The sequence below is a fragment of the Panicum virgatum genome, chromosome 3N (assembly GCF_016808335.1).
Source record: "Panicum virgatum strain AP13 chromosome 3N, P.virgatum_v5, whole genome shotgun sequence".
Lineage (NCBI taxonomy): Eukaryota > Viridiplantae > Streptophyta > Magnoliopsida > Poales > Poaceae > Panicum > Panicum virgatum.
The window spans coordinates 66,390,803-66,416,471 of NC_053147.1; the positions used below are offsets into that span (position 1 = coordinate 66,390,803).

General features: G+C 43.6%; 2 protein-coding genes and 1 long non-coding RNA gene across 4 annotated transcripts; all 3 read left to right on the forward strand.

Moving 5' to 3' along the window:
* The first annotated feature begins 263 nt into the window (after positions 1 to 263).
* On the forward strand, positions 264 to 2,005 carry LOC120663862. Its single transcript, XR_005670639.1, has 4 exons — positions 264 to 426; positions 1,089 to 1,151; positions 1,657 to 1,738; positions 1,827 to 2,005. It is a non-coding gene; the product is annotated as an uncharacterized LOC120663862 (long non-coding RNA).
* A 2,190-nt stretch (positions 2,006 to 4,195) lies between these two features.
* On the forward strand, positions 4,196 to 12,363 carry LOC120666874 (methylcrotonoyl-CoA carboxylase subunit alpha, mitochondrial-like). The gene is made up of 16 exons (XM_039946859.1): positions 4,196 to 4,668; positions 5,091 to 5,212; positions 5,304 to 5,451; positions 5,643 to 5,780; positions 5,892 to 5,987; positions 6,136 to 6,195; positions 6,598 to 6,690; positions 6,815 to 6,926; positions 7,329 to 7,433; positions 7,514 to 7,650; positions 10,246 to 10,471; positions 10,556 to 10,719; positions 11,182 to 11,295; positions 11,386 to 11,628; positions 11,716 to 11,811; positions 12,112 to 12,363. The coding sequence occupies exons 1-16, from the start codon at positions 4,300 to 4,302 to the stop codon at positions 12,160 to 12,162; spliced, it is 2,274 nt and encodes a 757-aa protein (XP_039802793.1). The 5' UTR covers positions 4,196 to 4,299; the 3' UTR covers positions 12,163 to 12,363.
* A 2,146-nt stretch (positions 12,364 to 14,509) lies between these two features.
* LOC120666875 (serine/threonine-protein kinase STY13-like) lies at positions 14,510 to 17,974 on the forward strand. Of its 2 annotated transcripts, XM_039946861.1 has the most exons (7): positions 14,514 to 14,824; positions 15,067 to 15,422; positions 16,366 to 16,487; positions 16,656 to 16,864; positions 16,975 to 17,149; positions 17,301 to 17,435; positions 17,539 to 17,953. In XM_039946861.1, exons 2-7 carry the CDS (start codon positions 15,155 to 15,157, stop codon positions 17,743 to 17,745), a joined length of 1,116 nt encoding a protein of 371 aa, XP_039802795.1. In that variant the 5' UTR covers positions 14,514 to 14,824; positions 15,067 to 15,154; the 3' UTR covers positions 17,746 to 17,953. The 2 variants fall into 2 exon arrangements, with proteins under 2 accessions (XP_039802794.1, XP_039802795.1); XM_039946860.1 differs by having other exon boundaries at positions 14,510 to 15,422; positions 17,539 to 17,974.
* The last annotated feature ends 7,695 nt before the right edge of the window (positions 17,975 to 25,669 follow it).

Here is a 25,669-nt window from a genome sequence, read left to right on the forward strand (position 1 = left end):
GTCGATCCGGTAGCGGCCTCGCCAACTGGCCGAATCCCGCCGCCGCGCAGCCGGCCGAGGCAAGGCCCTTCGCGGGCGCACCACCCCTACGTTTCTCCAGCACCCACGCCACCAACGCTCGCCGCCGCCTCTGTCTCCAGAAGCACCCGCGGCCCGGAGAATGCCCGCCAACCGCCGCCGTGTGGGTCGCTCCTTGCCTCATGGGTTGGTCTGGAGGTCCAACGACGGGGAGGCCCATCGTGGAACGAGGCGGGGACATGCCCGCCTGAGCGCGGGGGACGGGTGCGTCCGTTTCTGATATCGTGGATGAACTGAGCGCCGGCGTGGTGGTGGACTGGGGCACTGCGCCAAGTGCGAGGAGCGCCTTGGAAGAAGCACACCATGATGGGTTCACCACGACACCATTTCTCCATGCTCCAGTAGAAGGTGCGGGTGTTTCCTGATCTGATTTGGTTTGGGTGCCGCGGCACCCGAAGAGACGGCGGCAGAGAGGCTCGCTCGTCGTTAGGGGCACATGGCACTTATATTTTTTATCCCAACCAAAATTACCGTCATATGCAACTGAAGAGGCCTTGAGAGTCTGGTACCCTGATTGATTCAAAAGATAAGCTATTTAAGTTGATCACTAATGAGGTTGCATTGAGTTTATCGTTTCATGCTTGTTCCCTGCTAATTGATGATAACTTGTTTTACATTCATCGTGCATTTATTCTCTGATAGGCCAGTTGGCAAAAGAATCAATTTTATTTGTATTCAGTTTAGATGATAACATGTGATGCCTACTTAGAGCATAGAGCCGGTTACAAATTTACTTAGTCATTTGAAGTAGCTAAAGCTTATGTACTCGTATGTGAGTTAGGCATTTTTCTTTAATGATTCATTTGCTAAATACATTAAATGGCAGCAATGGTAATTGCAAGGTAATATTAATATTCCAAAATTGGAAAAAATTACACTCAAACCTTTGCACATGCATGATAAGTTCAGAGTTGTCTTTGGTTATAATCTACCTTCCAATTTTGAATTCATGTGTTTCTTTGACAGTTTACATTGCTTCTTATATATAAATATAAATGCTTTCTTTATAGTTTGGACTCATGGCGGAGCTGTGCGGCTAGATGATTGGATCTGATTGATGCAGTTGAGTCCAGGTAATGCATATATATTTTTTGTGTCATGTCCAGAGAAGTAGTTTGTTTCAGAAACTGATTGAACGATGTTAGGTATTTGTTCTCCCTTCTGTCCTTGCTATTTATTCTCTTTGCTAAGCTGCTTGACCTTTTTCAAAGGTTGTCAAGAAATGAGTAGATCTTGCTGTTTGACCTTTTCTCTATTTGATTTTATGAGGTGCATAAATTTGAATGTGAAATTAGCTGCCATAATAATGTTAGAAGTTGTCTTTGCTAATGGGTGGGTTCAAGATAACTATATTCTTTATTACAACTATCTTACCGTTATTTCTTTCAAGCAAACTAAATTATGCTAGGTCAGTTTTCTTTTTTCAGATTGTACTGCACCAACTTGAATGGTGCCGATGATTAATTTGTTTTTGCTGCATTTGCAGTGTCATCTATTGCAAGACTCATTATGTGTATTTCCATGAACTTCTTCCAAGATTTCAAATGGATTCATATTTCGCTCTTATCCTTTGCATAGGTATTGCATCCCATTGCTGATTCTATCACTATCAACAAAACGATCTGGATCCGGTGCTTTTTGTGACACGTCATGCTTGCAGGTACAACTTATGTACAGCTTATGCATATATAATTTAGATGTATCTTTATGTTTAGTTCTAAGATGAACCACTTCTTCTTGGTATATAGTGAGAATGAGCGAGGTAGCACATGTTTTATATCAGTTCATACAGCACAGTGCAATGTATTTTCTAGATATGCATAAATAAGGTGTCACCCATAGTGTTAGCATGGGCAAGCTACTATCAACATATAATAACTACATGTTACATCTTTTGTGTGAAACATATATTTTTCATTTTGAACTATTGATTATGTGTTGTTTTGTGTACGTTTAAAATTTTTCCGTGGCGTTAGCACGGGCACCTTACTAGTGGGCATTAATAGCTGCAGTTTTTGCCAAATATGCACTGATCATAGATTTGTTGGCATCATTCCTTCATTTGGCTGTATATATGGCAACCAAACAGGTGTGTGAGTAGCAAAATGGTTATGCCTCTGCGAGCGTAGCATGGAATTCGCCAGGTGATGCGATGCGTTGCATAGGAAGGATGTGTCGTTTTTTTCCCCGACTTGGAGTTTGTTGGCGAAAGAGAGGGAGATGAGAGGAGGAGATAAGTTGCGCCGGAATTATTGTCACATGGAGTGAAGAAAAAAAATGATACAGCTAGATCCTATGTCCTCTTGGATGTTGGGAAAAAATAGTAATCATTTGTGAGAGATCGAAATCCAGCTATATGCTTGGGCCCGTTTAGTTACCAAAAATTTTTGGACAAATTATTTTGGCAATGTTTGCAACACTAATTAGGAATATTAAATGTAGACTAATTATAAAACTAATTAATTTATTATTAGTGGTTGTTTACTGTAACACAATATTGTCTAATTATTGTATAATTAGGTTCATTAGATTCGTCTCATGATTTCATCCGTGGGTTATAAAATGGGTTTTGTTAGTTATCCATATTTAATGCTCCTAATTAGTGGTCAAACATTCGAAGTTACTGTAGCACAGGAAATTTTTTGGGAACTAAACAAGTCGCTGGTCCCTCTATTCTAAATTATAGATTGTTTTACAAAATTTAGATATATAAATTTTGTTATGCACCTAGATAAACAATATATCTAGATAAATAGCAAAATTATATATCTCGTTTGCTAAAATGATCTATAATTCAAAACGGAGGGAGTAGAAGATATGTTTTCTCATCGGGATATGACTCCTCCAAATTAAGCTTAGATCCCAAAATTTTATACTAAAAAACCTCACATCGAATGTTTGGACACATGCATGAAGTATTAAATAAAATCTATTTATAAATTTTTTTGCACAGATGGGTTGTAAATCGCAAGACGAATCTAATGTGACTAATTAATCTATAATTAGATTTTATTTAATACTCAAAATTAGTAAGATTCCCTTTCAAAATTTTTTGCCAAAATCATCTAAACACACCCTAAGTATCACCAAGAACACACAGGCGATTACAAAAATCTAATTATAGACTAATTAGTCTCATTAGATTGAAAGAGGTGATTACATAAATGCATGCTAAATTAATGTCACATTATATTATATGTATAAACTAAAGAATCGAACAAAAATAAACTAATTCTCTCGGAGCCTTCCGTTTCAAAAAGAAAGAAAGAAAATTCTTGTGGGAGAGAGCCATTGTGACTTTTTTTTTGAGACGAGAGCCATTGTGACTTTTTTTTTAGCATCGAGAGCCACAACTTGAGAGTGGCCGCACGGCACGAGTGAGTCCGTCCGAGTCACACCCTGTTCACCAAACCGGTGGGAACTGGTCCGGTTACTGGTCAAACTGGCCCGGCTTGATTTCGGTTTGGGCCGGTATTAAACCGGCCAAAATTCAAATTTGAATTCAAAAAAATAAAAAATTTCTAAAATTACTTTAAGGTGTGACGAATCTAATGGTGTCAATTTTTTCTCAAAAATTTATTCATTTAGTATAGTTTGCGGGGATTTGAAGTTAAACAAAAAAACGTGCATACAAAAATATACAAATACAATGTATACAATGTAAAATTAGTACAAAAGAGGGGTGGAAAATCCATTTAAACTAAAATATATTATACAAACATTTATTTAGTATACTTTGCGGGTATTTGAATTTAAACCAATTTTTTTTGAATTTGGCCGGTTACCAGTCAAACCGACCGGTAAGCCGGTCGGAACCGGTTGAACATGCAATTTTGAATTTAAATGGTCTCTACCGGTTTTCGATCAAACCGGTTCGATAAACCGCTACCGGATCGGGCCGATTTGACCAGAACGGTCGGTTTATTTAACCCTGGTGACACCCACACCGGTCGTGCTCATCCGCCCGGACACACGCGCCCGGAAGGAAGGAAGAGAGACGTCCGGGACACGTTCCCTTCTGACCCGTCCGACCGACCAGTCACCACTCACCACCCTTATCCAGCGGGGCCCTCCAACCCACGCCCACGGCCCATCCCCTCCGTTCCCCCCGCAAATTATTTCCCGGCGGCCCATCGCCGCGCCACTCCGCCTTGCTCCCTCGCTCGCTCACCACGGCTACGACTTCCGCCGCTCGAATCCACCAACCACCTCTGCAGCGCGATGGCATCCCGCCTCCTCCGCCTCCACCTCCGCCGCCGCGGGAGCCCCGCCGGTCCCGCGCCGCCCCCGCTCCCGCTCCTCCTCGCCGCGCGGCTCCTCTCCTCCTCCTCCGCCCCCTCCCCTGCCGCGGCGGCGGGCGCGGGGATCGAGAAGGTGCTGGTGGCTAACCGGGGCGAGATCGCGTGCCGCGTCATGCGCACCGCGCGGCGCCTCGGGGTCGCCACCGTCGCCGTGTACAGCGACGCCGACCGCGGGGCGCTGCACGTGCGCGCCGCCGACGAGGCCGTCAGGATCGGCCCGCCGCCCGCCAGGGAGAGCTACCTCAACGCCAAGGCCATCATCGACGCCGCCCACCGCACCGGCGCCCAGGTCCGGTCGCCCCCGCCCACCACCTACCCCTGCCTCGCGTAGCTGCTTCCTGTCAGTCTCAGTTCATCAGTTCGCGTGTCACACTCTGCGAAGGCGAAACGTGCTCAACTTCGCTTATTGATTGATCACAGCATCATTGCTCTGTAGACGGTACTTAGTAGTACTACGTTACTTGAAATTAGCAGCCCTCGCCAGTCGCCACAACATTCCACTCTGGGTGACACTAGCCAGCATGTGAAGGTCAAGCTCTGTGTCTAGTTGCCTTTTGATATAGCATTGGATGTTAGGATCACATTTTCGTGAAGATATACATAAGAACAGTGTCATCAGAAAACAGTTTGAAACTTCAAGTGAGCCATGAATGATGCAGCCCTGCAGGTATGAGTATTTCTGAGGCATTGGTTTCTGTGTGCTTCGTGCAGGCTATCCACCCGGGGTATGGGTTTCTTTCGGAGAGTGCTGATTTTGCGCAGCTCTGTGAAGCTGAGGGGCTCAAATTCATTGGCCCACCGGCATCTGCAATTAGAGATATGGGTGATAAGAGGTAAACATTTCCCTGCTGTCTGCTGTGTTCACACATTGTTAATTCTTTTTGTTTGGAACAATGCATTCTAGATACTATTCGTAAAATGCAGTGCATCCAAGAGGATCATGGGTGCTGCTGGAGTGCCGCTAGTTCCAGGATACCATGGGGCTGAACAAGATATTGAGCTCTTAAAACTTGAAGCTGATAAAATTGGTTATCCAGTTTTGATCAAGCCTACCCATGGTGGAGGGGGCAAGGTACGCTGAAATGTTTCACTCACAGGAAATGCTTGCGGTAATTTGCAATGCATATGACTTTTAGGTTCCCTGTAGTTGTTGAATTTTCCATTTATTGGGTGAAGCTTGCTCTGTAGTTCCATGACCTATTTTACTAGCATCTATAACCTTTTAATCCTATATAACCATTTCATCCTATATCCTTTCTTAAGGGGATGAGGATTGTTCAGCGGCCTGATGAGTTTGTGGATTCTGTACTGAGCGCTCAGCGGGAAGCTGCAGCATCATTTGGTGTAGACACGCTATTGATTGAGAAGTATATTACTCAACCCAGACATGTAGAAGTCCAGGTAGAACTCAATTGATTTTTGGACCTGCCAGTCTTTTTTTTTCAAAAAAAAAAATGTGCATATGCAGTTACTCCTTATTGTCTTTTTGTGGTACTAATTTGATTTTTGAAGGTATTCGGAGACCAACATGGAAATGTAATATACCTTTATGAGAGAGACTGCAGTCTACAAAGAAGGCATCAAAAGATTATTGAGGAAGCTCCAGCTGTAAGGCTTTGTTTGCTGTTATTTCCCTGAAATTTGTTTTTTCTTAAAATCTCTTCGAGGATGCTCCAAGGCTTTATTATCTGCTGATCGCACTTAAAGTTGCTTCAAATAGAATCATTAATCAGCTTTCTGTTGATATATGGTGCAGCCAAATGTTACAGCTGAGTTTCGGTCTCATATTGGTGGAGCTGCTGTGTCTGCAGCAAAGGTGATTGCTTCCGAGTGTAAAGGCCTTGATTAAATCATGCACGAGACAATTTGGTATCTCCAGCATATTGTCGTAGGTTAAGTTATTTTGTCATCCTATATACACACTAGGTGTCAAGTTGCCAACTTCTTTTTTTTTATAACAATATATGGAATGGGAAATGTGCAAGCAATTTTTTACTTCACATGAATTTCAATTAGAACTTATATGTATTGTTTTTGTTTCATCCAATTTTTGTAGAATAATACTTTACAGTTGCAAGCTACCTACCATTTTCTATGTTACCTGTCGGAACAAGGGGTTCTTTCTCCGTTTCCCTCTTTGACATGTTCTTTCGTAGTTATTCCTTTTAACTTTTGTATTTTATATACAGGGTCACTTATTGGATTCTTTGTGTTGAAGGCAGTTGGTTACTACAATGCTGGAACAGTGGAGTTTATTGTGGACACTCTTTCTGGAGAATTCTACTTTATGGAGATGAATACTCGACTCCAGGTACTATATATTTATGATCATCTAAGATGTTCATGTATTGATGTATCTTTCATATTGTTGTTGCACAGTACTTGATTGGCTCACTTGCGACAACAAAATTAACCTTGTCAATCAATCTTTGAAGGTTGAACACCCAGTGACAGAGATGATTGTTGGTCAAGATCTTGTGGAGTGGCAAATACGTGTTGCAAATGGAGAATGCCTACCATTATCACAGGAACAGGTCCCATTACATGGTACTGCCTTAGCAGGAATTCATGCTGTCATCCAAAACTTTATAGATGTGCCATGTTCTTTCTCTGGGCTACTACTACTACTACTACATTTCGTTCTGACTGTAAACAGCACTATCCATCTTGACTAGTAAGGAACCAGAACATTCTCTAAAAGCACATTAGGACTCATTTGCTTTCCTTTGAAACATATGTATTGGTTACCTCGTGGTCTTCTCGTGAAATGCACCGGGTTGTTTTCAAATTTAATGTAGTTTTTGTTGTCTTAGTTCTTAATGTTTGTGGAAAATAACTTGGGCACTCTCAGATTCTCTTTAAGGAATGTGTTTACACATTGGCCTTTTTAAATTAATGGCGCTGCCTGAAGTCAGAATACTCCTTAATTACCTGTGTACCTTGATTTAGGACATGCATTTGAAGCTAGGATATATGCTGAAAATGTTCCAAGAGGATTTCTTCCTGCAACAGGAACCTTACATCACTACAGACCTGTCCCTTCAGCCCCAACAGGTAAAATTTAGAAATGTGCTATCATCTGTTGTATTACCAATTAGATTTCAGCATGGCACAAGTAACATATTCTTGATCAGTAAGAGTTGAAACTGGAGTTGAAGAAGGAGATACTGTCAGCATGCATTATGATCCCATGATAGCCAAACTTGTAGTATGGGGTGAAAGTCGCAGTGCTGCACTAGTCAAGCTAAAGAACTGTTTGTCAAACTTTCAGGTACAGAATGTTCACCAGAATGACACATTTCTTTTGATCTATTTTTTTCTATCTCTCGAAAACGCAGCAGAGCTTCTTTTGATGTATTATCTGTTTGCATCTTTTCTTTACCTATAATAGTTATTTTTCCAGTGACCCTTGTGCACATTAATTTAATTGTAATTCTAGTCATCCTAAAATATTTTACAAACATGAACATAATTTGGTAGAATTAGTCTATATTGTTAGTTTATTTCGCAAATTCGGATGCTGTTTTATTCCTCTGCGATGCTTGTACCAATATACCATGCAAAATTTCTACATAGAATTAGTCTATATTGCTAGTGCTTGTAGCCTTGTACCAATATACCATGCAAAATTCAACATAGAATTAGTCTATATTGCTAGTTTATTTTGCAAATTTAGATGCTGTCTTTATTCTTCTGCGATGCTTGTACCAATACAACAACAACAACAACATAGCCTTTTTTCCCACGCAAGTTGGGGTAGGCTAGAGATGAAACCCGAAAGAAATAAGTTCAAAGTTCAGGCACATTGATAGCTAGTCTCCAAGCGCTCCTATCCAAAGCTATCTCTTTAGAGATATTCCAATCCTTAAGGTCTCTCTTAACCGACTCATCCCACGTCAGTTTAGGTCAACCTCTACCCCTCTTTACATTACCGACCCGCTTAAGAACCCGATTACGCACCGGCGCCTCAGGAGGCATTCGTTGGACATGTCCAAACCATCTTAGCCGATGTTGGATAAGTTTCTCCTCAATTGGTGCCACTCCGACCCTATCCCGAATAACTTCGTTCCGGAGTCTATCCCTCCTTGTGTGCCCGCAAAACCACCGCAACATCCGCGTCTCTGCTACACTCAGTTGCTGGACATGTCGCCTTTTTGTAGGCCAACATTCAGCACCGTATAACATCGCCGGACGAATTGCTGTCCTATAGAATTTGCCTTTTAGCTTTTGTGGCACCCTCTTGTCACAAATGATGCCAGAAGCTTGCCGCCATTTCAACCAGCCAGCTGAAATTCTATGACTAACATCTTCATCAATGTCGCCATCCTTTTGTAGCATCGATCCTAAATACCGAAAAGTATCCTTCTGGACCACCACTTGCCCATCTAGACTAACGTCTCCCCCCTCATGCCTAGTCGCGCTGAAATCGCACATCATGTACTCGGTCTTAGTCCTACTAAGTCTGAACCCTTTCGACTCTAACGTGCGTCTTCACAGCTCTAACTTCCTATTAACCCCTGCCCTACTCTCGTCAACTAGCACCACATTATCAGCAAAGAGCATACACCAGGGATCTCACCTTGTATATCCCTTGTGACCTCATCCATCACTAAAGCAAATAAATAAGGGCTCAATGCTGACCCCTGGTGTAGGCCTATGTTAATAGGAAAGTCAGTGGTATTGCCATCACATGTCCGGACAAACATCGTCGCATCCTTGTACATATCCTTAATGAGGGTAATGTACTTAGTTGGGACTTTGTGCTTCTCCAAAGCCCACCACATGACATTTCTCGGTACTTTGTCATATGCCTTCTCAAGGTCAATGAAGACCATGTGCAAGTCCTTCTTCTGCTCCCTATATCTCTCCATCAATTATCGTATTAAGAAAATCGCCTCCATGGTTGACCTTCCAGGCATGAAACCAAATTGGTTTTGGGTCACACTTGTCACTCTTCTTAGGCGATGCTCGATAACCCTCTCTCAAAGCTTCATCGTATGGCTCATCAGCTTAATCCCACGGTAGTTAATACAACTTTGAACATCGCCCTTGTTTTTGAAGATAGGTACTAATATACTTCTCCTCCATTCTTCCGGCATCTTGTTTGACCGAAAAATGAGATTAAAAAGCTTAGTTAACCATACTATTGCTCTATCTCCTAGGCATCTCCACACCTCAATGGGAATACCATCAGGGCCCATCGCTTTACCTCCCTTCATCCTCTTCAAAGCCTCCCCGATCTCTACCTCCTGAATTCTCCTCACAAAACGTCTGTTGGTATCGTCAAAAGAGTCATCTAACTCAAGGGTAGGGCTCTCACTCTCCCCATTAAACAACTTGTCGAAGTATTCTCTCCATCTATCCATGATCTCCTCTTCTTTCACTAGCAGTCGATCTGCCCCATCCTTAATGCATTTGATTTGGTTGATGTCCCTTGTCTTCCGCTCACGGATCCTAGCCATCCTATAAATGTCCTTCTCACCTTCTTTCGTGCCTAGCCGCTGATACAGGTCATCATACGCCTTACCCTTTGCTACACTCACAGCTCGCTTTGCAACCCTCTTCGCTAATTTATAGCCCTCGATGTTGGCTGCACTCTTGTCCAGGTGGAGGCGCTTGAAACACTCCTTCTTCTCCTTAATAGTGCTTGTACCAATATACCATACAAAATTGAACATACACTTCCTCTGGGTGGTTATTACATACTAAACCATTCCATAGTTCTTAAGAGTGGCATTCCATTAACAGTAAACTGCTGTGTACATCTTTTATGAATAAACAACTCATGAAACTTCAGAAGTGTAGAAATAGAATCTCAGTCATTTTAATAAGAACCTCTGTAACACCTTGGTTTATGAATAAACAGATTGCAGGTTTGCCAACCAATGTTGGTTTTCTCCAAGAACTCGCAAGTCATAGTGCCTTTGAAAAAGGCATAGTCGATACGCACTTCATTGAGCGTTATAAAGATGATCTTTTGAGTACTTCTACGAAGGCCTCAGGTGAATCGCATGGTGTAGCTGAGCTTGGTGCAATTCTGGCTGCTGCGTGCATTTGCAAGAAGGATCACATTACATCGAAAGAATCAATACGTATGTTAGACTCAACCATTTTTTCGTTTCAACAACACCATTGCTGATATGATCTGTTAATGACATACAATACATACTTTTCAGGAGCTGACAAGACATTGTCTGTATGGTACAATAATACACCTTTTAGGATGCATCACTCTGCTAGGCAACCACTGGAATTGGAGTTGGAAGAACATGATGGATTCAGTGAGAAACTGCTTAAACTATTCGTTACATATAAGTGTGACGGAAGTTACTTCATCGAGGTGATTATATACACTGGACAGAAATACCTTTCAAGTACCTCTTGCATATTTGAACTTGGGTTGATGGAAGTTATGTCAGAACAGTGGTTATTACTATGTGAATAAGCACATACACATGCAACGCACCCATCTTATTTTTTGTATAGTGAACCTAGCTAGTAAACCAAATTCAGGTGACCAACCTGATGGTTTTACATAATTGAGAGTCAAAACGAAAAGAATATTTGATAGAATAACTCATATGACATAACTAGTGGAAGCGAGTATTCCTAAACCCATTAGAAATTGGTTTTAACCTTGTGACACCGTAGACAGGACAGTATAATGTATGTTGTCCACCATATGGACTTCTACAACTGACTTCAGCTAAGGAGATTAAGCAAATGGGCTTTAGCATACAATTATACAGCCACCTTTCCTTTTGATCGATGCCTTCACTGATTATATTTCTTTATTGATCAGACAGAAGAGGGCACTTCTGGTTTTGATGTCAAAGTTGAACACAAGGGTGACCACGATTTTCGTGTAGATGCTGCTGGTCTGCAAACTGATGTGACTCTAGCTTATTATTCAAAGGTTAAACTGATACTTTTGTCACAGAGAACTGGTGCATAGATAGTTTCAGGTGAATGTAGTACCCTCCCTAAATTCTTAACCTTCTTGCAGGATAATAGCAAACATATACACATCTGGCATGGGAAGCACCATCACCATTATAGACAGACTCTGAGAGCTCAGCACGGAGCTGATGATAGCTCCCAGCCTACTCATGCTTCTGAGGGGAAGTCACATCCAAAAGGCAGTGTTCTGGCACCGATGGCTGGTTTGGTTGTGAAGGTTTTGCTTGAAGATGGGGCGCAGGTGGAGGCAGGGCAGCCTGTCATGGTTATGGAAGCAATGAAGATGGAGGTCTGGATAAACTATCTTCCTGATTATGTTCGAAGTATTTGGCCAGCTCCATAATGAACGCTAAAATCTCTATCTTGCTCTATTCAGCATGTGGTGAAGGCGCCTCGTGCTGGATATGTAGAGGGCCTGAAGGTCACTGCTGGCCAACAAGTTTTCGATTCCAGTGTCCTTTTCACAATCAAGGTATGTAGTCTTTTTATTATATCCTGGAAAGCCTTAAGTTTGACTCCTTTTTTCGGTCACAAGTCACAACAAAGTTAGCGCTAAGTTTCATCATCATTAGGGAATAGAGAGACCAATAGCAATCAAACTTTTAAGAAGGCATTCAACTTAGAAGATTCACTACAATGGAAGTGTAGAAATCATTAGGTGATGGGAGTTGGACGTTTGTATCGTGCAGCATAAGCTGCAGCAGGCATCTGCAGCCACAAATCGGAATAGCCAAACGTTTCATCTCCAATTCTACCTTTTCCTGTTTTCCAGGACAACTCTGCAAACTGGGATGGAGCGAATGCAGTCCTGCCGTGGAGATAGACATCTGGGATCCATCTGCGGGCGAGCAATCAGCTCGGCCATGATCTCCCTGCCCGATCCGGTCGAACCTAGCATTCGCCGCAACGATTCCATTGGCGTATAGTGTATGCATGAAACTGTCGTCGCATTGTAAATGAAACGGAATAAGCAAATGGAAGCCGATTAGCATTTCTGCCAGCGGCAGCCGGCAGGCACGCACAATGTTACGTTCTCCTTTTCCACTTCCAGATGCCGCCGGGGTTGCGTCAGAGCTCAAGTTCCCCTGGTCCCTGGAGCAGCACGGAAGCGACGGCGCGCCCGGGCGGCATGCGCGGAACACCACTGCGACGTGTGCGCAGTACGTGGCCGGATCGCCGCGTATGTATGCAGCTGTAGAAGCAACCCTGATGCTCTCGGCCTCTGGTTTTCAGCCCGGCCGCACGTGTGCAGGAGGAGGTAGTGGCGTGCGTGGCGGCGACGCCTCTCGCATCGATTCGCGATGGTCAAACAAGAACCGGCCGGCCATGGAACCTGTCGTTCAAGATGCCCAATCTTACGACATGGCGAGTCGCGACCATGGATTCTACTAGTTCAAGTCTTGAAGAGAGGGAGAGGATGATTATATATGCAATGCAATAGATATTATATATTTTATTTACACGTTGAACATATACTTTTTCTATTTTTATTGACGTACCGTATATTAGATTTGTCCCATATTAAACTTGACTAATTTGACTAAATTCATAAAAAATATAGCAACAACTGTACTATTCAACATATGCACTATCTACATATAATTTATATGGTTGATTCAATGAACCAAATTTGGTATTATAAATATTATTTTTTCCATAATTTGGTTAAGTTTACTAAATTTGATTTTAGATAAATCTAATGCGATATGTGGTCAGCTGGATGGGATGCATGCATAAAAACGCCATTACCTGTGTCAACGAGTCGATATGCATGCAGATGATAACATTTTTTGAATCGTTGGACCTAGCTTGATTTGATCCCGCAGACGTACAAGCAAACAAGAAGCGTCATTTAAGGTGTCGTAAAACATTTTGCTCGGATGACCTTTTTTACATTTGACTTTGCTGCTCCATGTCAAATCCATAAACGATGATTGCGTGCTGAATCAAAATGGATCAGAGTATTAGATTAGACTAGCATACGACCTGTAGCAATATAAATTTTCTAGATCTATGTGAGATCATCAATTTTGTGCTCTTTCACTCTGATATAAGTTGTGCTGTAACCGCACAAGGTATTTGCCTGTCTGTGTTCCTATTGGGATTCGGATTGACGTGTTTAGATTCCAATTATAATTCCGAGCGATCTGTTCAGATTCCGATTCGAATACCAATTGCTTTAAAGTAAGTAGAGATAGAGATAACTGCTCATGAACCAATGATATACTTTTCCTCATGGCCTAGCTAGTAGCATTTACGGCCTTTTAACCTGATCTATCTCTGGAATTTGGAAAATGAACAACGTGATGCAATGTACCTGTAATAAACAAATAAATTTCAAGCAAACATCATATATATCAGACTGCCACAACACATGAAGGAAGATTAAATTAAAAGATTACACTTCCTATCTCTCGCACACGCCTTTGGCACATTAAATTCCTCTATTTTTTTTCCTTAGAAACAAAAGAAATTCCTTTTCTGTTCGTGGGGGAAAAAAGGAAAAGAAATTGGTTTGTTCAACAGGTCGCCCTTGGCTGGGAAGCCACATATATCAATGTTGAAAACGTGGTTTAATCCTTGTCATTTATTGCTGGAAATTCCCCTTCCGAGTCCTGACCAGGGTTCACATAACCGGTGGGAACCGGTCTGGTTTGACCGGAAACCGGCCCAAATTCAAAATTTAAATTTAAATTAAAAAAAATAAAAAATTCCTAAAAAATATTTCAAGGTGCGACAAGTTTAATGGTGTCAAATTTTCTCAAAAATTCGTTCATTTAGTATAGTTTGCGGGAATTTGAAGTTAAACAAAAAAACGTGCATACAAAAGTATACAAATACAATATAAAAGTAGTATAAAAGAGGGTTGGAGGGTTCATTTAGACTAAAATATGTTATATAAACATTTATTTAGTATACTTTGCGGGCATTTGAATTTAAACAAAAAAATTTGAATTTGATCGGTTACCAGTCAAACCGACCGGTTACCAGTTAAACCGGCCGGTAAACCGGTCAAACTGGCTAGTAAACCGGTACGAACCGATTGAACTGCGCTATTTGAATTCAAATTTGAATTCCACCGGTTCCGACCGGTAACCGGCCAAATCAGACCGGTATACCGGAACCCGACGGTTAGCCGAGACCGGTCGCAAATTAAAACCCTGGTCCTGACAATCGGTACACCACGGGCCAAACTTCTGGAACTCCTGTCTTGCACCTGCTGACCTGCTCCGGCGTCCGGCATCCTCGCAACAAACCCGCCTCGCCGGCGCCGCAGCCACCTCTTGGCTCCCACCTCCGCCTCTCTCGTCCCACAGCGTCCCCTCACCGCAGCGGCGTCACCTCGAATTTCCCGCTTCTTTCCCAGTCCTCCTCGCCGTCCGCCTGCTCTGCCCCCCCCCCCCCCCCCCCCCCCCCCCCAACCTGGTACTGGAGCTGGAGCTGCAGATCCACCCGGACCTGGCGACCTGTTTCTCCTCCCGCCGGTAAGCACACGCCCTTGCTTTCTCCGGAAGAACCCCCCTTGCTCTTATCAGAGCTGGCTAGTCTGTCTGGTTGCAACCAAATCCAAATCCGAATCTTTCCCTCCCTCCCTTGCTCCAATCCCCCCTATTCCGCAGCGATTTGCTTGCCGCGTGCTTGTAACCAGTTGGCGTCCCAAGATTTTTAGGCGCTCGCTTCCTTCGATTCCGCGTGAATTCCGCCCCTTTATGCCATTGCCTTCCAGTGCTCCATCCAACACAGCGGAGGTTGCAAGTCTCCCACAAAGTAGAAAAGTTGAGTTCTTTGAAGTCGGAGGCCAGTCCCGGGCCGCGATGGCGTCGAGCGGCGGCGGTGGCGCGTCGGCGGCGGCGGCGAAGAACGAGGCCTACGTGCGGGCCGACAAGATCGACCTGGAGAGCCTGGACCTCCAGCTGGAGAAGCAGCTGGCGAAGACCTGGGAGAAGCACAAGGGCAAGTCCATCCAGGGGCCCCGGGAGGACTGGGAGATCGACCTCGCCAAGCTCGAGATTCGGTACGTCATCGCGCAGGGCACCTACGGCACGGTGTATCGCGGCACGTACGATGGGCAGGATGTCGCAGGTACCCAGTTTTTCTCATTGTTCCTTGGTTCGAGTGTCCGCATGAGATGGAACTATTCAGGCTTGGAATTCTAGATTTCCAGTAGAAGTTCAATGGTTTACTTTGGTGAGGCATACATGTGTAGCCAACTAACCATTACAAACGACGCAATTCTATTCAGTTGGCACATGTACATGAATGCATCAGCTAGGACTTACATATTTTCCGTGACAGGAATATCCTAGTTCCATTAACAGGAAAAGCTAGCTCTTATTGTGTGATCTGAATATTTATAGTTCCTTTTCCTCTTCTATCATTGGATACCTGTTCTAGCAAATAGTTGGCTCCTCTGTGTTTTTTTTGAAATCCCTCCGTGTTTCATGTTCCATATGAATTAAGAAACAATTCTTCTTCATGGAAAATAGAACTCTCATGTCTACACGTGTCAAATGTGTAGTCATGTATGTGTTTTTACTCAAGTGATGTGCGATGGTTATGTGGTGCTGACTTATCTCTTTGCACTAGTTTATGTGTGTGAACTGTGAAGTATTGCACCTTTGTGGATTTAGGTTTTTCTTTTACTCTAGGTTCTGATCGTGAATTCTTAAAACCTAAATACTTGTGAGATAAGGGAAATTTGCCATGATAACTTCATTTCATTAGGTGTCTGCATTGTGCTTTGGTTGCATCTGTGATCTCAGCTTATTCAGTTGTCCTGTTCCTGAACTCTCCTGTTACACAGGACGGAGATGCTGTACATCTGTCACCATACCTTTTTTTAGCCTTGTAGACAAATAGACAGCTTTCTTGAACAGCATATTATCAAATTGATGAAGTTATATGAAACTGTTTATATTTCTGTTGAGTCCGATAATTTAACAAATTACCAATAGCTGGTGCAATTACACTGTCCTGATCTTCTGATGAGCTTTAGCACACTTTTTCCCCCTCATGATACCTACAGTAAAACTGTTGGATTGGGGTGAAGATGGCTTTGCAACGGAAGCTGAAACTGCTAAACTGCGAGCATCATTTAAACAGGAGGTTGCGGTCTGGCATGAGCTCAACCATCCAAATGTTACAAAGGTGAACATTTCAGCTTTGTGTGTTTTAGCAGTATGTGACACTTGGGACTTTCTGTGCAATGTTTATTCAGGACTGTCAATTTTTGGTGCTGTCTTTGCTCTTCAGTAGTAGCTTTCTTCTTGTGGTCCACTTACATAGTTTGTTTACTCTTTACTTTCTTTCATGCAGTTCATTGGTGCATCAATGGGTACTGCAGACCTTAAGATTCCAGCCAATAGTTCTAGCAGTGGTGCACGCACTGAGCTGCCACCAAGAGCATGTTGTGTTGTGGTAGAATATCTTGCTGGTGGAACACTAAAACAATATCTAATAAAGAACAGGCGAAGGAAGCTTGCATACAAGGTTGTGGTTCAAATAGCATTGGATCTGGCCAGAGGGTAAGCAAGCTATATAAAACCCCGTTTTGTTCAGGAGTTGGGTAAAGTTGCTATCATGCATTTTCTTATATTAAAGCTTAGGATGACCATTTCTTTTGTTCTTTTTGCAGATTGAGCTACCTGCACTCAAGAAAGATAGTTCACCGGGATGTTAAAACTGAAAATATGCTACTTGACACACAACGGAACCTTAAAATCGCTGATTTTGGCGTTGCTCGTGTTGAGGCTCAGAATCCAAAGGATATGACAGGTGCAACCGGCACACTTGGCTACATGGCCCCAGAGGTATGCTACTTTACTGTTTAAGATTTGTACGAAAAAAATGCTCTTCTATGTCTTTCCTTTCTCGGTTGGGCTAAGTGTTTCACTCTGTTACAGTTTTAGCTAATTATTTCTGCTCTGTAACTATTTGTTCCTTTCCTATTGGTGTCTGCAGGTCCTTGAAGGCAAGCCATACGATAGGAAGTGTGATGTCTACAGTTTTGGCATATGCTTATGGGAAATATACTGCTGTGACATGCCATATCCAGACCTCAGTTTTGCAGACGTCTCATCTGCTGTTGTCCATCAGGTCTGTTTTCAGATGCTGACTTCAATGTCGATATCTGTTTTTTTCACCCTTCGTATTGAACATGTCTGGGCAGAATAAATGAACAGTGGTTTTGTCTGTGCAGAATCTGCGCCCGGACATCCCCCGGTGCTGCCCAAGCACGATGGCGAACATCATGCGCAAGTGCTGGGACGCGAACCCAGATAAGCGGCCGGACATGGACGAGGTGGTGCGGCTCTTGGAGGCCCTCGACACGAGCAAGGGAGGCGGCATGATACCGGAAGGCCAGGCGGGTGGGTGCTTGTGCTTCTTCAGAGCCCGCGGTCCTTAGAAACAAACTTTTGCAGCCTTCCTCTTCTTGTCGATACCATACAATGTTGGAGCCAAATGTGGGCCTGTTAGTTTTTCCATTTGGTACCAAATGGCCCCTTGGCTGTTCTGATTGGAGATAGCTTGACAATCCTTTGTTATGTTTGACGCTCGTTTAATAGTGATGTGAATACCAGCGAGAAGTCCATAATACAGAGAGTTTGGACTAATTCGTGGTTGCATTCTTATAATTGTTTGTTTATGAAAGTAAATCGCAAAATGCACTGCTAATCTGTTATGGATTTCTCTGGGGGAGAACAGGGTGAATGCGTATGTATGGGAAGCATATCGGGACAACAAAACGGCAGGAGTAGATTGATTGTTGGAATCTCTTGTAGCGAACGACCGCATAATTGGATTTCCGAGTATGTACTCGAAAAGAAAAAGGGGTCGGAATCCAACCCGAATCGTACACGGGCGGTGGATAGGGTTTGCAGCAACATAAATATGAGACAGCAGGGAAGGGAATCAGCAATCCCAACAAAGCTACCACCGTGCTGATGGAGACCAGAGGCGCCGCTGCCACCGTGCTGATGGAGACCGTGCTGATGGAGACCAGAGGCGACGGCAGCGGCGAGTTGTCTCAGGAGGCCAGGAAAAGAAAGGCGACGGAAGAAGTGGCGGCGGAGGAGGAGGAGGATGATCTCGAAGAGGAGGACGACGAGGAAGGCGTGCATCCGGTGGTGGTGACGGAGAGGAGTAAGCACGGTGATGGATCCCTCTACGAATCCAGAGTCGATGTGTTCCTCTGGCTCTTCAGTCTCAAAAACACCGGCGAGAGTAAGTAGCTAGCTAGCTTCTTCCCCTTGTTCATCTGATCGAGCTCCGTCGCCGTCCACCTAGCAGTCTGGCTTGTTAGAACTAATTAACCATAAATAGAATATTAGCTTAGTCTAATCATGATCACTAATTAATTTTAATGCGGAATTAATTACTTAATGACTAACCAGAACTGATAGCCATCATGGAGGCCTCTGTTGTTGAACTTGATGACGAGCAGCAACTCCCGTCGGTACCATAGAGGTAGTAGAACCAGATGTATGTTAATGCAGATTGAGGGACACCGCGCTTCCAAGCCTTCCAGCACTTTAGAGATCAGTTAGGTTAGGAATACGCTAACATTAACGGCTTAGCTCGCGAGTAATCGCGATTAGGGAAAAACAGGGTTTTCCCTTGGTTATATAGTGTTGTAGCCTTGGGGTCGGGCCCTTAAATGGGCTGAGTTTGCCTCCCGATCAAAAGCAAATAACAGGGATTAATAATTGGATTAGGATTGGGCCTTTCGGCCCAATTAAATCTTGACCGAGATCAATAATTCCAACATTCTCCCCTGGGACCTTTTATTCACAACATAATAGTTTTCTTTGGAATCACGTTTCAAAACTTGTAGACCCATTACAGCCTATTGCCTTGACTCCATCAGAAAATTGCCATGATATGAATTGTTCAAAATTCACATCCATTAATCTTAAAATAACCGAGGCTATTACTTTTGTGCCCAAAACTTAAATTATCATTAAACATTACGTATCTCCGTCATGGTTAAACAACTAATGTAAATCATCAACAGAGTTTGGATGAAAATTGGAGAAATACATATGGCACGATATATATATCAAATCATATATATATATATATAGATATCTCATCTCAAGTTATCGATATAGAGAAAACTTATCCTATATCTCATTGAGATTTTCTTCTCTATTTTCTTCCTTTCTTTTGTGAGTTTCCATTGAATTTTGAATAATTAGAATATTAGAAGTGTCGGCCCTTAAACTTATCTGAAATAATTCACAACGGTAGCTCTTTCACTATTTATCTTGGCACGACGAAAACTATACCACTGATCAGCTTTCTTTGCTAACCTAGCCCACCCCAGCGGTGGCTAGTTAATGAACTAGAGTAGCAAAGCTATGATTAAATGCTCACAAAACAGCAGTGGCCAAAATCATGAACACAACTATACTTCAATCATCTCTGATCCAAATTGAACTAATCTACAACAGCGGTGGCCAAAAAATGGATAGAACAACAGGACCTGTGAAAGTTATCCCGTACCCAGCGGTGGCCAGAATAAAGAATAAAATCACACTTATTTGAGACAATCGGCTTTCCCATCACAATGGTCTTTGAATAATCATGTCTTAGCATGATAAAGTTGCTCTTAAACTAACTTAGTAATCATATACAATGAAATGCAAATAAGCGCATGATAATAACCCTACGTTGGTCTGATTATAATCACGCAATAAGTAACAACTTGCATCACCGGTGGGGAAAACAAACGAAACTTAGCTGAAACTCATAATTAAAACAACGGTGGTCAAATTTAATTACAAATTTACTCTAAATAAATTTTCCCATTGGTTCCATTTATTTAGAGGCATCTCATAGTATATTGGTGTATAAGCACCAGCTAATATTTTATACTTAAAACTTTATGCTTAATTTTGCCCATGAGCTTGTGAACAATCAAATATTACGGAGAGAGTTATAATAAATGTATCTTACAAGAACAATTGTTTACTAGCTTTATTAATTGGAGCATCTTATGAATTGATGAGACATTCCACTCTCCCCTTCGAATTTGTGGTCTAACTAATAATATCACAATTTCGACAAGGTCTCATCAACAACTAATTGAAGCATTACACAATATACAAGGAATATATATAAAAATTCCTTGACAAAAAAGCAGATCCAACAAATGATTATGTCTTTATTATTTTGAAACTTGACAAAATGTCTAGAATCACTTATTACTGAAACAAACATGCCTTTACTCAATCCAAAATATATATCATCAAAATAAACACTAGAGCTAAGCTAACAGCTACGAGCTAATGCAAAGTTTCTAATGTCTTTTGCCTTTCCATCGTCACTTGTTGGATTTTCTCCCCGTGTCTCCCCTTATCTTATGGTTCAGACTTAATGACCTGCAGGGGAATGCATCTCAATCAATCCACCAAAACTTATGTAAAAATTTAATTTAATTCAACTTATGAGACAACTTTATTACCCTTATTTTCAATCCATTCTTTAAACTCAGGGCATTGCTTCATAATGTGACCAGGTGACTGGCAGAACTTGCAACTTCGAGTTTTCAACTCTGCAACCATATCATACATGCTACCATTTTGCCTATCATAATGTGAGGTACACGACTTATTTATGAGGAAATTGGCATAATCAACTTCATAATTTTCCTCAATGGAGTTTAGAAACTCCTTAGCACTTAGTTCCCCATCATTCTTTATACACGGAAGTACTCCTCTTATGGCAACTGAGATTGATTGGTTGATAATCATTTTTCCAAGCTTATTGGAATGTTTCCATTTCTCTAAGTTGGAGTTAAACTTCCTTATTTGCTCATCATAACTCTCAGCATTTGCCGCAGGAGCAATTGGTTCATCCTCACATAATGCGTAATCAAGGTCCAGAACCTTGAGAACAGCATGCACCTCTTTATTCCACTTGGGAAAATTGGTGCCATCAAAGGGCTCAATGGTGCTTAGCAAGCCCTCATAATTCATTGAAAAAATCATAAAATTGAAGTCTCAATAATGTTATACAATAAGATGCACATAAAGACACAAGATTAACCATACGATGGTCTGATTAAAATCATGTCATAAGTTTCAATTTGCATCACCGATGGGAAAACAAACGAAATTTATCATTAACTCATAATTGCAAGTGTACTCTAATCAAACTTCTCGATGGTTCCATTTGATTAGAGAGCATCTTAATTGTACATGGTGGAAAACATATAATTGTTCAGCTTAAACAATGTGAACTAATGCAATGTTCATCAATAAAGCATAATGGAAACATTAAGGAAAATACACTTATTCTGGAAATTTAAACTCAAACTTAAACAGTGAATTAATATATAAATCATGAAGAGATCAAATTTCACTGTAAATATAAGCCTCATCAAAAACTTTAACTTTGTCTTATATAATCAGTGCATAAAACATTATTAAACTTAATTGCACTGAAATTTAAATTTTATTGCACTAAAAGAAATAAGGCTCATTAATCTTTAGATTATTTTCTCATTTAACAAGCACATCAAACTTCATGAAATTAATTGTGATTGAAATAGCAAGACTCATTAATAGCCCAAAATTGAACTCTTTATTAGTGATAATTTCCCACAATTATTCTTAAATTAATCTTATAACATCAAAATTATGGGAAATAATACTATTCATAATTGAGAAATATCTATCATAAATAAATTAAGCAATAAACTTATTTGAAAAATTATAAACAATAGACATTTCAAATATGAAATAAATACTTATGAGCATTAAATAAACATAAGGTGATAATTATAAGTGCAACAGTAATTAATTAAAGCCTTTAATCTTAAATACTAATTCAATTAAAGCTTAACTCATCAAATCAGTAAAAGAAAGGCTTTAAATCATAAAGCTGGGCTAAAAGCTCATAAAACCAGCCCAAAAGACTTCCCGAGTCGCCCAGCCCAGCAATGTGTGTGGCCCATTAAGCACGCGCTAGCCCAGTTAGGCCCACCCGCTGCAAACCCTAATCGCGGCGAGATCGTGACCGTCCATTAGATCCGATGGCTCGAAATTCATCCCATGCGCATATAAGTCGGGAGAATGGTCGGAACCCTAGAATCCCTCTCACTTCTCCCAGTCTGAGCCGCCGCAACTCACGCAGGCTTCCTCCTGCTCATGCGCCTGGGCACGGCCGCTGGCCTGCTGGCTGCCCTGCCACGCGCGCGCGGGTCCCTTGGCCACTGATGCTGCGGGCCCGGCCACTACGCGTGCGCGGCGAGTACCGATGGCCGTGGAGGCACAGCTCCGCGGGAGCAGTGCCCGCCTGCAGATGCGCGTGCCGCTCTAACCCCGCCGCCGGCCTGATGGCCACGCGCGGGTGCTGCGCGTGTTGCACGCGCCCGCCTCATGCGTGTGCCTCGCTGTGCGCGGTGGTGGTGTGGGCCCGGCATGCGCCGCGGGTCGCCGTGCGCGCGTCGCCGCCCTACCCCGTCGCCTCTGATGCGCAGGTCACAGGGAAGCTTTGGCCGGCGGGCCGGCTGTGTGCCGTTTAGGGCCCCTCGCCGACGCGTGCGTGCGTACTAATCGCGCACACGGCCGTCGAGGGCTCCTTGCGGTGCAATTTGCTGGGCCGGTGCATGCCTGATGCACACCACATGGTCAGCCGAGGTAAGTTTTCCTCAATCTTAGGGTTAGGGTTAGGAAAAATTGGGGCTTTTGCTTAATTTGTCATGATTTGCCCAATTCACCTTCTTCTCAATGCTTACTGATGCATCTAATCTCATAATTTTGGATCTAATGTGCGGAAATTAAACGTTATCAGGGGCATAAATTTGGGGAAAAACTTAGTACCGAAACCCTAGAACCCTAATTGCATAATTACTTAACTTAATCATGAAAACGTCTCGGTCTAATCATGAATTAGCATAAACATTAAACATTTGCATCTAATCCGAGACGCTTAGCATTAACAGATCAAGATTAATCTTAAATTTGACCTAAACCGAATTAGATTAGATCTAATCAAGCATGATTAACATGTGAAAGCCATTATGCAGGAACTTAATTGTTGTCAGTGTCCTGACCCGATGGTCCGGCACCAACTAGTGATGATGTTGCGTGTCCCTAGTCCCAGATAGTTGACACAAGAGGCAACACAGTAACGCACGGTTTATCCTGGTTCCGGCCGCGGGGTCGTACGTCCAGCAAAGGGGTGTGCGAGTGCACTGTACTATCTTGCACTGGGGGTGCCTGTAGTAGGGGGTACAAGCGAGGCGAGAGAGGGAGGGAAGCTCCCAAGTCTCTGCTAGAGGAGTAGATTGAGGCGAGTGCCAATATTGGGGCTCAAGAGCGCGTGTGCTCTGTGAGTGGTGCTGAGTGTAGTGTTCTGCCCAGATGGATAAGATAGAGCCCGCCTCCCCCTATTATAGACACAAGGAGGGGCGGTGTAAATGTACGGGGAGATCGCGGAAGTCGTCGTCTTCTCCCCGAATCGCGGGGGTGCAGTGGTCGAGCACTGTAGAAAGTACACTGTGGGGTATGGCGTCTGACATGGCAGTCATCCTGGGCGTCGTCCTTGGCCTTGCGAAGATCGCGCCGGCGTCCTGACAACTCTATTGGGCGGCGTGGTGGTTCCTGTGGAGAGTACCGTTCCCCGCGTTCGATGTGGCGGCGCTCCGAGGGTCCCGCAGGCGGGGGTCCTGCCCTGGTCAAGGTCGGGGCCGCTTCCGAGGGCCGTGCCCATGCTGTTCGAGGGTTCCGCGGAGGGGAAAGTACGAGGGAAGTACGGGGAGTTGGCAGCACAGTGGTTGGAGCAGTGCCGAGCATGTCTCGCACAGCATCGCAGGTTCCCACAGTGGCGTCACAGCGTCCGGAATGGCGGAGCAGTGACCGGAGTTGGCGGACGGGACTCCGGTCACAGCCACTATGGGGAATGGAGGCCTGACGTCGTCTGACCCGGGCGCTACGGAGGAGTGGTTGGCATTTAATGCCTTCGTACGGCGGGCGGGCGAGCGGAAGGGCCGTTTGTCCTTTCCATCGAGGGGTGGCCTCGAGCGAGTCGGAGTCAATCTTCTCTCTCAAGGGTAGGCTCGCTACCCGCGAGCAAGGCGGAGATGCGGGGCGCCTTCGAGGGTCTCGGTGGAAGGCCCTCGAGCGAGGCGTAGATTGCCCCGCGGGTTCGAGGGGGGTGCGGATGGGCCGTACTGTGTACTTGGGCCGTGGATTGGGTTTCTTTGAGTCATTTCCTTTCCTTTGGATTGGAGCGAGGCTGTAGGCCTTCGTGGGCCCGATCGCCAACATATGTTTTGTGTTTTAAGGGTGATTTAGTCCCCTGTTTAGGGTGTCCCTAATCATGGTACCCGACAATTGTGCAAAAAGGATCTAAACTGCACATCACGTTTTGCATCTAAGACCGACCAAAAACACAGGCATAAACATGGCAGAGAAAAAGAATCGTGCATGAACAGATCCAACAGAGGCTCATGATATTAGGATCATGATAGAACTAAGAAGGCTCTTGATACCGATTGTTAGAACTAATTAACCATAAACAGGATCTTAGCTTAGCCTAATCATGATCACTAATTAATCTTAATGCGGAATTAATTACTTAATGACTAACCAGAACTGATAGCCATCATGGATGCCTCTGTTGTTGAAGATCTTGATGACGAGCAGCAACTCCCGTCGGTGCCGTAGAGGTAGTAGAACAAGGTGGATGTTGATGCAGATCGAGGGACACCCCACTTCCAAGCCTTCCAGCACTTTAGAGATCAGTTATGTTAGGGATACGCTAATCTTGACGGCTTAGCTCGCGAGTAATCACGATTAGGGAAAACCAGGGGTTTTTCTTTGGTTATATAGTGCTGTAGCCTTGGGGCCGGGCCCTTAAATGGGCTGAGTTTGCCTCCCGATCAAAGGCAACTAACAAGGATTAATAATTGGATTAGGATTGGGCCTTTCGGCCCAATTAGATCTTGACCGAGGTCAATAATTCCAACATGGCTCACAATGTATATCCCAACCCAACTCCCGATCATCAGCTTCCATGCAGGCGATGAGGCTGACGCTTCCAAACACCGAGTGCCTGGAGCTTCCAAACGCGGACGACATGTGGGCAGTCCCATTCTGCTAATCTTCTCCGTCAAGCTCGCCAGGCTACCGAGACCAGTGGCCGCCACCGCCGGCCCCGTCGAGCTTTACGGGTTCATGGTCATCAGGGACCTCATGGACCCTCTTCGCAACTACGTCTTCAACCGCAGTAGGGACGACCCCCTGGTCATCCTGGACCTCCGCTCCGACCCCTTCGTCCACTTGCCCGGCCCCAGGAGGGGCGTCAACATGCATGCCCAT